Raw genomic sequence first — 11,795 nt, 5'->3', positions numbered from 1 at the left:
CCTTGTTCCATTTGAACAACAGCCTCCTGGGCAATGTACAGGTTCCTCATTAGTACAATCAAGTGTTCAGGAATTCTCATTCTTCTCAATGTTATCCATAATTTGTCATGATCCACACAATCAAATGCCTCTGCATAGTCAATGAAGCACAAGTAAACATCTTTCTGGTATTCTTTGCCTTGAGCCAAGATCCATCTGACAACAGCTATGATATCCCTTGTTCCATGTTCTCTTCTGAATACAGCTTGCACCTCTGGAAGTTCTCTGTCAATATGAAGTACTGCTGCAACCGTTTTTGAATTTTCTTCAGTAAGAGCTTACTTGCATGCGATATTAATGATATTGTTGGATAGCCACATTCTGTGGGATCACCTTTCTTTGGAATGAGTACAAATATGGATCTCTTCCAGTCAGTTGGCCAGGTAGTTGTCTTCCAAATCTCTTGGCATAACCAAGTGAGTGCCTCCAGTGGGGCATCCATTTGTTTAAATATCTCAATGGGTATTCCGTCAATTCCCAGACCCTTGTTCTTCGCCAATTCCCTCATTGCAGCTTCGACTTCCTGCTTCAGTACCATTGTTTCTAGATCATACGCCACCTCCTGAAATGGATGAAGATCAACTAGGTCTTTTTGGTACAGTGACTCTGGGTATTCCTTCTATCTTCTTTTGATATTTCCTGCATCATTCAATATTTTGCCCATAGAATCTTTCAATATTGCAACTCAAAGCTTAAATTGTTTCCTCAATTCTTTCAGCTTGAGAAATGCCGAGCATGCTCTTCCCTTTTGGTTTTCTAACTCCAGGTCTTTGCACATTTCATTATAGTAATTGGCATTGTCTTCTCAAGCTGCTCTTTGACATCTTCAGTTCAATATTTTTATCTTGTCATTTCTTCCATTTGCTTTAGCTACTCTCCGCTCAAGGGCAAGTTTCAGAGTCTCTTCTATCATCTATTTTGGTCTTCTTTTGTTGTTTTTTTAGTGGCCTCTTGCTTTCTTCATGGATGATGCTCTTGATGTCATCCCACAATTCTTTTGGTTTTTGGTCATCGGTATTCAATGCATTAAATCTCTCCTTTAGATGTTGTCTAAAAAGCTAAACAATTCTGAAAGAGTTGGCCACTGAAAACCTTATGAATAGCAGTGAAACACTGTCTGATATATTACTGCCCACCAGGAGTCCTTTATTCTTAGTAGACTGGACAAAATTAAGAAGTCAGACAGTAACAAGCACTGGAGACAATGTGGAACAACAAGAAAGGCTGATCAGTGCTAATGGCAGTGTAAATTGGTACAACCACTTTGGAAAACAATTCAGCATTATCTTGTAAAGCTGTCCACCCTTATACCCACTGACCCAGCAGTCAAATCACTGGGACACTCTGCACATATACAAGAGGCGTACACAAGAATGCCAGTGCACAAGAATGCCCTACAGCCTTGTTAGTAATAGCTCGGGGGCAAGTCCAGGTTTTGTGGGGCCTGAGTGTGTATAATTGGGGGAGATGGGGCTCTTTAAGAAAATGATACAGAATTCTAAATAAAAGTTCAAAAGTATTTTTTATAATAGGAAAAGAAATCACTTCAAATCACAAATATCATAAAAACCAGAAAAGTATCATATTTTTATTAATTGACTATCTCATATATCTCTAGAGGAGCCCAGGTTAAGCTCTCAGCTGCCAACTCCAAGGTCAGCAGTTTGAACCCACCACCTACTCCACAGGAGAATTATGTGGCAATCTGCTTCCGTAAGGATCACAGCCTTGGAAACCTTATGGGGCAATTCTACTCTGTCCTATAGGGTTGCTATGAGTTGGAATCACCTTGATGACAAAAAGTTTGTTTTTCTTCACACATCTCTATACTTTCTCCTTTTTTATTTTTTTCTGCATATTCTTTGATTCTCTCCTCATATAACAATAATTTTTGTAATATAATTTTATAGAGAGAGAATAAAAAGATGCCTTCTAACATGATTTAATTGAGATTTGTTTTTATTATTGATAGTTGGGGTACAAGAAAAAGAAGTCCAGCACAGACTCACTATAGCACTTTATAGGTTTGTGACCTACAAACTCAAGAAGTCTGATAAATTTTACTTTGTGTAATTACTATCAACAAAGAAAAAATGTAAAGTACTTTTATAATCATACCTATTGAACTACTGAATATATTCCTAAACAGAGAGAATTTCCATTTGACTAGGGCTTGGTCAGAACTGGATTCTCTGCTTACAGTTTTACACATTGATCATTGACAGAATTTTTCTACAGACTACCTTCTGGCTCTCCACATTTCAAACCATGGTTCTCCTCTAGCATACATATACTTCTGAACCTGGGGGCTGTAGGATTCATTCACATACTGATATGATGACATCTGTCCCTCCACCTTCCTACTCTGAAATGAATAGCAATAGTCTAACAAGACATAAATACACCCCATTGAATCCAAGTAAAAGTATCACTCAATACCACCTTCACTCAATCCTAAAATACCTGCTGTCATTCAACACTGCCTCCACAACATGAGAGGAAGAGTTGAAGGAAGGGAGGTTGCAATGTAAAGAGAAAATGATGCTAATACATTATGGTTTAAATACCTTTTGCAGGTTTTACAAAAATATATATGACTGTGTGAACACATTACCAATGTTACTTTTTTTCCAGCTTTAGAAGGAGCCCATGTGGGTGAGGGTCCCGGAAGCTGAAACTTTTATTATGTTCTAGTAAATCTGCCTCTAATTAAAAAAAAAAAAAAAAAAAAACTGGAGACAACTGACGTCCACAGGAAAATGGGCAAACTACTATGTATGTCATAGTCACACAATATAGTACTAGTGAAAATAAATGTGTAATGCTACAATTAACATTTAACAAATCAAAGAAACCAATTTTGAGTGATAAAAGCAAATCCCAGAAGGCTACCCATATTTACACACAGAATGTATTGTATCATTTTTATAAAACTCAAAAGCAAGAAAAACAAAATATACTCACTCCTCACTTATTAACATGGTTAGGTTCCAAACATCCAGTGGTTATCTGAAAATCAGCGTGGAGGATGATTACATCATTAACTAACTGCAAAATTCCAAGTCATTAAGAATCATGGCCCAGCCAAATTGATGCATAATCTTACCCATCACAGCCAATGTTACTTTTGCCCTGGCACGTGTTACTGCCAGACAAAGCTAATGCACAAAACAGTCGGGAGAGTAAATTTTTTACTATTGTACATGCGAAACGGCTGATAACAATATAGTCGTGAGGAGTAGTTACATATTATTTAAGGGCGTATACAAATATGATAAAACTCCTAAAAATGGCAAGGGAAGAATAAGTAAAATTCAGGACAGTGCTGCTGGGTAAGAGGCAGAATCTTTGAGGTGTTAAATGCTGATAATGTGTTGGATTCAAAGATTTTTATTATTATTATTATGCTTTAAAACTTCAGTATTTGTTTAATGTATCATTTTGTACACATCAAATATTTTGAAAAGTTTTAAACACCATGCTAGAAAAAAAAAAAAAAAAAAAAAACCCTAATAGTCTTAGCACATCAACCTCTGCTTTCCTCCTTCCTCTCCCTCTGCCTTCTAATTCACCGGTGACTGCACACCTTCAAGCTGCCTGGGGCAGGCAGCTTCATCAGCTGGAAAGTAGAGAAATGGCAACCCAAAGGGACTAAGAACCATGAGTTCGGTTTTCTTTATGGTGTTTGGGGTATGAGTTATTCTCCAAATGAAAGAAGAATAGGGCTTTCAGGCCCAAAGCGGCCTCTGTCCCTGACGCCTACCCTCAAACTTCCCACTTTCTACGTGTGCTAGTCCCCGCGCTACCCCCTGCTGCTTTCTGGGCGGTCCTGACGCTTTCAAGGCCCAGCCCATGGATACGTAAAATCTTCCACCGGGAACTCCATATCTGCCCTTCAACACCAAACGCGCCTAGCCAGCCAGAAAGGGGTTAAGGAAGCAGAGTAGAGGGCTCCGAGATTTAACATCCGCCAGTAGCAGAGAGGGGGTGTGGAAAAGGCGCGGAGCTTCCCGGAACCCGCCCATTCCTCCTTCCTCCCTACTCTTTCGCTCTCTCCCAGCCAAACTCGACCTCCCCGCCGTGGCTCCGCCTCCCAGGCCGCCCTAAAGACAGACGCGCCACGGCCTCTTTCCAAAACCCGGATAAGTGGATCTCGCACTCCGTTGTGACCACCCCGTACTCGGTGTAGACTAGCCCATTCGGGCTGTCAGCCGGAATCCTGGCCCAGAGCCTCGTAGGGGAACAGTCCTCGAGCACGAGCGGATGCGGACCAAAGTGTGCGCGGGTGAGCGTGCCGCGGGCTCCAGGAGTTCGGTTCTTTTTACCGTTCTACTCCCCCACCTCCGGGATCCCGGCGCTAGGCCGCCGCGGCAGGATGTGTCCCCCTCCTACAGTTTCCCCATTCCGGTCCGCGGCCTGGAACCCGGCACCATAATCCCCCCTCTTGTCTCCTAGCAGCGCAGTGACGTCTGAACGCTTCAGGGGTGTGCGGCGACGCCCGAGGCGGGGTCGGGAAGCGCGTGAGGGGGACGTTGGCGAGAATTAGAGACTGCGCCGCTGGCCTGCTCTTGTGGGGGGGGGGTTCGGTTTCGCCATTTGGGGACTTTGGGCTCCAAGCTCTTCCTTGCTTTTATGGAACCGTCCCTACCCTTATCCCACCCCTGAGGTTCTCGGAGACTTAGGATAGTAATTCTAAATCCTCAGTTGCATTTTTGGTGGACTTTTTCTGGAAAGTGGAACCTGGCAAGTTATCCTAATAATTTTTTCTTTAGGGGAAAAAAATGTTTATGTTATAGTCAAAATTAGTTTAAAATCTCTACCAACCACTATCATTTTGCAAAAACATTTTTGGGGTAAATAAATATTGTTATGATTGAAAGTCTGGACGCTGGTGCCACAGTACTTGAGTTCAAACACTTATGAATAGTGTGAGTTTGGACAAATGACAGTCAGGCCCTCTCACGTGTGAAATGAACCTATAACATTTGTGTGTCTGAATATAATCGACTCTTAAGACAAAATGGAAAGTGCTAAGCACTGCTTGACACAAAAGCACTATATATGTGTTGTTGTTGTTGTTATGTGCCGTCGAGTCGGCCCCGACTCATAGTGACCCCTCCTTGGGACCCCTCCTTGGGTTTCCGAGGCAGTATCACTACGGAAGTAGGATTGCCCAACCTTCCTTCCGAGGAGTGGCTGGTGGGTTTGAACCGCCAGCCTTCTGGTTAGCAGTCAAGCGCCTTAGGCACTTTTGATTTTTCTCTATGGCTTGTGACTGATTTTAAAGGTGCTGATTAGAAGACCCTAAGCCAGCTGGATTAGCAGTGACTGCAACAGTGAGCTCAAAGATAGAAGCCATCTGTGAGAATGGCATGAGAGGTAGTGTGGGCATCGCTGTGAGTCCCAACTGACTCCAGACACTTAACAACAGTAATCGTGAAGTATCCCTCCTGTTTCTTTTGTGAAAATATAATTGCAATATTGACTCCAAATTTTCTATAATAACATACTTCAAAGTGAGAGTAGTCAGTAAACCAGAAATAGACTGTGTGCACAGGCTGTGTTTAGGAGTGTACAATATTTCACCATTGGTATTTGGGACGAATTGACTATTTTTTTTCACCAGAGGAAATTTGTGAATGGAAGGAAAGCTTATGGTGTCATGATGTCCTCTTGATTCCTTTACATCTGAGTCCGGGGGCTAAACTGACTCTAGGGTCACTGTGTGGTACTTTATGAAAGGTATATACTTTATTGATGGTTGAATAAATCTCATTATGTAATTGCCTCAACAGAATATTGAAAGATGTTTGTTCCAAGATCTCTAAAACTCAAGAGGAATGCTAATGATGACAGTAAAGGTTGTGAGGCTAAGAAAATTAAACCACAAGTGGAAGACCATCAGTTGGATGAAGACAGAGATACTCTAGTTGATGCTTTAGTTACAAAAGAAGCTGCAACACCAGGCAGGCCCAACCCTGAGGCAGGCCTTGTCCCCAGTGCAGCTGACCAGTTGGCCAAGGCTGGTTTGGTAGATCCTGAGCTGGGTACAAAGGACGGTACCCAGGATCTATCTGAGGAGCCTGTAAAGTCGTTTTCCAAAACACAGCGGTGGGCAGAACCTGGAGAGCCTGTCTGTGTTGTCTGTGGTCGTTACGGAGAGTATATCTGTGATAAGACAGATGAAGATGTGTGTAGCTTGGAGTGTAAAGCAAAACATCTTCTACAAGTTAAGGAAAAGGAAGAGAAAGGAAAACTTAGTAGTCCACAAAAAGCTGATTCTGGGCCAGAATGCCCTCTTAGTGCTTTTTATGTCTATAAAGAGCATCCCTTTATTTTGAACCTTCAGGAGGACCAGATTGAACATCTTAAACAGCAGCTAGGAATTGTAGTTCAAGGGCAAGAAGTCACCAGGCCCATTATTGAGTTTGAACATTGTGGTTTCCCTGAAAATTTGAATCACAACTTGAAGAAATCGGGCTATGAAGTTCCAACCCCCATCCAAATGCAGATGATTCCTGTTGGACTGCTGGGAAGAGACATCCTGGCCAGTGCTGATACTGGCTCAGGAAAAACGGCAGCCTTTCTTCTTCCTGTTATCATTCGAGCTTTATTTGAGGTAAGTTCAAGTGAAATTTACCTCGTTTCATGGTTAAGGAGCCCTGGTGATGCAATGAATAAGCACGTGGCTGCTAACCCAGAGGATGGCAGTTTGAACCCACCCAGGAGAAAGACATGGCAGTCTGCTCCCATAAAGACTAAAAAACAAACAAAAAAACCTCACTGCTGTGGAGTCGGATCCAACTCATGGTGACCGCTCCTTGGGTTTCTGAGGCACTATCACTATGGAAGTAGATTGCCCAACCTTCCTTCCGAGGATTACAGCCTAGAAAATCCTATGGGGCGGTTCTACTGTATCATATGGGGTCACTGGGGCTCCATGACACCTAACAGCAACATCCTTCACTATATTAAAGTTGTAAACCAAAACTAAATATTTAGAACTTTAATTTTTCTTTTATTATATCGAAACAAAGATATCTGCATTCAAGCTCTGAAAAAATTGCTTTCTTTACAAAAATTATATTTTAAACAAATTTTCTATTAAAAGATTTGGCAGGGGTGAGGAGGATCCAGCTGACCAGATAGGGTGCAGTTTTTGTCTCAATTTAACTGCCTTGGGTTTTGTGTTTTGAGTAAACTAACTGATTTATACCAAAGTTGGAACACTATCATAGAGTTTCAGAATACATTCTTAAATGTGATCTGTGGTTCATTTTAAAAATACTACCATACTTTATCTGTTAGTTGATAGTGTATAAAGCACATTCACACATAATTAGTTTAATGAACATTTTGAGTAATTAGTATTTGCCAAGTACTGGTGACCTTGTGGGGTATGGCAAGAAGTAAAATGAATGAAAAACTGTGGGCAAAGAGAAAAAATAAAAGTGGAAAGTTGGGGAAATCTAAAGAAGAATAAAAAAATAATGTGAGGGAAAAAGAAAAAGCACTAGAGGATCAAAACTTAGGTAAAACTCTCTGATGGAACAAAATGGAGCTATAGGGCAGGGAATAAGGTATTTATATAAGTTAGTTGTATAAGAAAGAAGTGAATCTGCAATACATCTGACATCTCAGAGGCAGAAACCAAGGGTGGCATGCCAAGCATTAACCAGATCTCGTGACCAACAGATTTTCTGTTCAGAGGCAGTCTAAGAGTAAACCCTCAGTTTTCCCATGCTGTTTAATGTGAACCCCTCCTAATAAGGCCTCTTTCTTGCCCTAATTATGATCGTTCATTGTGTTCTATAAAAAATGGGTTCATTTGTAATGATTTTGGAGAAAAAAAAATCTGCAGTGAGCAAAAAGCATAAGAAATGCTCTCAGATTCAGTTGGGCTGAGGGGAATATATTAAAGGGAAATATTCCCAGAATCCCTGTGGAAATTGAGTTCATAGGTCAGCAGCAATGAATTCCATGTGCTTTTTAGACTTGTTTTTCACATCTTTGCAGGACAAAACTCCGTCTGCTCTTATTCTGACACCCACAAGAGAGCTAGCCATTCAGATAGAGAAACAAGCTAAAGAATTGATGAGTGGCCTACCTCGCATGAAAACAGTGCTTCTTGTAGGGGGCTTACCCTTACCCCCACAACTTTATCGGTTGCGACAACATGTTAAGGTAAGCATTATGTGAAATCATACTTTTGAAAAGTTTTGTATGGGATATGTTGTTGTTGTTATTTGCCATCAAGTCGGACCTGACTCATAGTGACCCCTCCTTGGGTTTCTGAGGCAGTATCACTACGGAAGTAGATTGCCCAGCCTTCCTTCCGAGGAGTGGCTGGTGGGTTTGAACTGCCAGCTTTCTGGTTAGCAGTCAAGTGCCTTAGGCACTATGGTACCAGAGCTGCTGTATGGGATATAAGAACTAATATTTTTTCTTGATTTTTTTTAATAGATCTTTGTTTGACTTTTTACAGTAGTGAACTAATACAACATTTGTCCTTCTGTGATTGACTTCATTCTACTCAGCATGTCCTCCAAGTTCATTCATGTTATGTGGTGTTTTGCAGATTCTATGTTCTTCTTTAGTGTTGCATACTATTCCATAGTTTGGTTATCCATTCTTCTATTAATGAACACCTAAGGAGCTCTGGTAGCACAGTGCCTAAGGCATCTGACTGCTAACCAGAAGGTTGGTGGTTCAAACCCTCCAGCCACTTTTCAGAAGCAAGACTGGGCAATCTACTTCGGTAAAGATTTACAGCCTCGGAAACCCAGTGGGGGTTGCTATGAGTTGGAATTGACTCGATGGCAGTGGGTTTAGTTTTTTTGGTATTGATGGGCACTTAGGTTGTTTGCTACTGCAAATAGTGCTGCGATGAACATGGGTGTGCATGTATCTGTTTGTGTCCTGGCTCTCACTTCTTTAGAATATTTACCTAGTAACAGGATTGCTAGATCAAATGGTATTTCTAATTCAAACTTTTTAAGGATTTGCCGTATTGATCTTGAGGGACTTTTGAGAGTGATTTGGGATAACCTTTAAATTCTTGCCCTGTAAAAAACTCACCTCACTGCTGTCGAGTCGATTGCAACTCATAGCAACCTCTCCTTGGGTTTCTGAGGTAGGTATCTCTATGGAAGTAGGTTGCCCAACCTTCCTTCTGAGGAGTGCCTCGTGGGTTTGAACCACCAGTCTTCTGGTTATCAGTCAAATGCTTTAGGCACTACACCACCAGAGCTCCCAAATTCTTGCCCAGTAAGCATTAATTTTTTTAAAGTTTATGTAGGCATTAGGAAAGGAACACAATTTATCAAGTGCCTGTTGTATGCCAAACATTGCTGGTTGTTTTCACATGCATTTTCTCATTTAACTATCACATTGGTTCTTGGAGTAGGTTGCCATATCATCCATCTCAGAAAGATGAGATTTATTAAAGGATCTATAGCTAATAAGTGATAGTTGCCAAGATTGAAGCCTTAATTACCTGACTTCGATCCTTCACAGGACTCAGGGGGCTAAGACAATAGATATTTACCAGCTGGGATGGGGCTACTGCAGTATTGAACAGCTTGTGTGAGTGAATATCACCCTTTTTTATAGGAATATTTTGAGGATAAAATGAGCTGTATTTGACAGATTTAAGCCACATAGAATATAATTTTAAGAATTTGCAGATAATTAATGGATTTTCAGTGTAGCCCTCCAATATATAAAACAGATAAAGGTTAAATAAAATAGATTTTATTAATAAAAATAGTAAGTTCAGCAATATATACTTTTTAAAATCTTCTGTTAGGATTTAGGTGAACGTTTACAGAGCAATTCATACACATTTCAATTTGTGACATTGATTGCAGCCTCACAATGTAAAAATACCCTTCTCCTTTCCTCCCTGTGTTTACCATTTCCCTTCGTCCTTCTTTCTTATCCCTTCCTGACATCTGAGCTTTATCCCTGGGCAAATGATGCCCTTTTTATCTTGTGTGGTTGGTTGTGCTATAGCAATAAATACTTTTAATGTAAACAAAAGTATTTTTGATGTACATCAAGTTTGAAGTTTATGTAATGGATTTTAACTGCACATTCATATCAGCCTCTGCATTAAATTTATTTTCATTGCACAGAATAGAGAAAATCCTAATTCACATGGATAACCAGACCAAAACCAAACCCACTGCCATTGAGTAGATTTCCAACTCATAGTGACTCTATAAGACAGAATAGAACTTCCCTATAGAGTTTCCAAGGCTGTAAATTTCTGTGGAAGCAGACTGTCTCATCTTTTTCCCACAGAATGGCTGCTGGGTTCAAACCACCGACTTTTGGTTAGCAGCTGTATGCCTTAACCACTGTGCTGCCAGAGCTCCTTGCACATGGATAAGTAGCTACAAATTTAAAAATTTAATACAGTACCTTTTAAACAACTGATCTTGCCTTCCCAGGGTACTCTTTGGTTAAACAAAAAAGATGAATAGATTACAGAAAATCTTCATTCTGAGATCATAGAAACATAAGTTAATGCTCTGGGAGCGTGTAACATTTGGAAGGTAACATGTATGAGTGGGCACAGGGTTTTCATAATTTTTTTTTGAACAATTTCAAAGAGAAGTTAAAAGTGTAGTGTATAGTTTATTTTTCCCCCAGAGACTTTTGAAATAAGTTGCTGACATGGTGCCCATCATCCCTTTATACTTTAGAGTTTGGTTCCTACAAACAAAGACATTATCGTGTGTAACCACAATACAGTTATAGAACCAGGGAATTAACCTTGATACATCGGGATACATCAGGAATTAACACTGATATTGTCTATTCCTCAGACCCCATTCTAGTTTTGCTAATCAGTCCCATCAACTTTTTTTTAGTACCACAAGGATCCAGTTCAGAATTGTGCTTTGCATTTGTCATGTTTCTTTTTATCTCCTTCAATTTGGAGTAATTCTTCCTCAGTTTTTCCTATGATCCTGACACTTTTGAGGATTATACAATACTTATTGTACTTTAAAGACTATCCTTCAGTTGATTAGAATCAAATTATATATCTTTGACAGGAATATCACATGCTTTGTTTTTTCATTGCATCCTTTCAGGTGTCACACAGTTTCAGTGTGTCTTTTTATTGGTGATATTATCTATTTTCCTTCTTCATAGTCAGTCTGTATTAGGGGCAGGGGTGCACTTTGAGACTATATTTCTCATTCTTTGTTAACTCTTTCTTTCTCTCTATTTCTTCCATCTGTTATCCTTTCTGTCTATCTGTCTTGTCTATCACTATGGACTCATAGTTTCCTCTTTTATTCAAAGGGGTATAATTGTTAACTATCATTTATTTAGATACCAGTGGTTGCCCCTTCAAGTTGATTTCTATGTTCTTTTATTATATCTTCATCATTCTCTGAGTGGTTTATTACTTTCTAGGCTCATCTTACTCCCCTAGTCCTAAAATTGTGCTTTTGTCCAAGAATCACTGGTTATTTTTTTAGAAGAGAATAGTATTTAGAAACCATGATCTGATCTCAAAGTGTGTTCATTGCTCTTGGGCTATCACTGCTTCCAGGAATTTCAGTGGATATTGCTAGGGAATATATGAATGTGTTTATAATTTCTATATGTTTATTGGAGACCATGAGTGTACATGGATGCTTCCAGTTGTAATTGAACACAGCAAGATTCATTTCAGGTTTTCTGTTTCCATATTTGTATAACTTCCTTTTCTAATAGTGAGAAACCTGCCACTCATTTTC

At 40.1% G+C, this 11,795-nt stretch overlaps 1 protein-coding gene across 1 annotated transcript in view; it reads left to right on the top strand.

The window, feature by feature from the left end:
* Nucleotides 1–5,845: 5,845 nt before the first annotated feature.
* DDX59 (DEAD-box helicase 59) overlaps nt 5,846–11,795 on the top strand; it is a 41,694-nt gene continuing 35,744 nt past the window's right edge. The window contains exons 1-2 of the mRNA XM_007941099.2: nt 5,846–6,658; nt 8,056–8,223. Coding sequence (XP_007939290.1) covers nt 5,846–6,658; nt 8,056–8,223 — 981 coding nt within the window. The remainder of the gene's footprint in view (nt 6,659–8,055; nt 8,224–11,795) is intronic.

The sequence above is a fragment of the Orycteropus afer genome, unplaced genomic scaffold (assembly GCF_000298275.1).
Source record: "Orycteropus afer afer isolate SDZICR_OR568_19922 unplaced genomic scaffold, OryAfe1.0 scaffold00075, whole genome shotgun sequence".
Classification (NCBI taxonomy): Eukaryota; Metazoa; Chordata; class Mammalia; order Tubulidentata; family Orycteropodidae; genus Orycteropus; species Orycteropus afer.
This window is presented reverse-complemented; position numbering and strand designations above follow the sequence as displayed.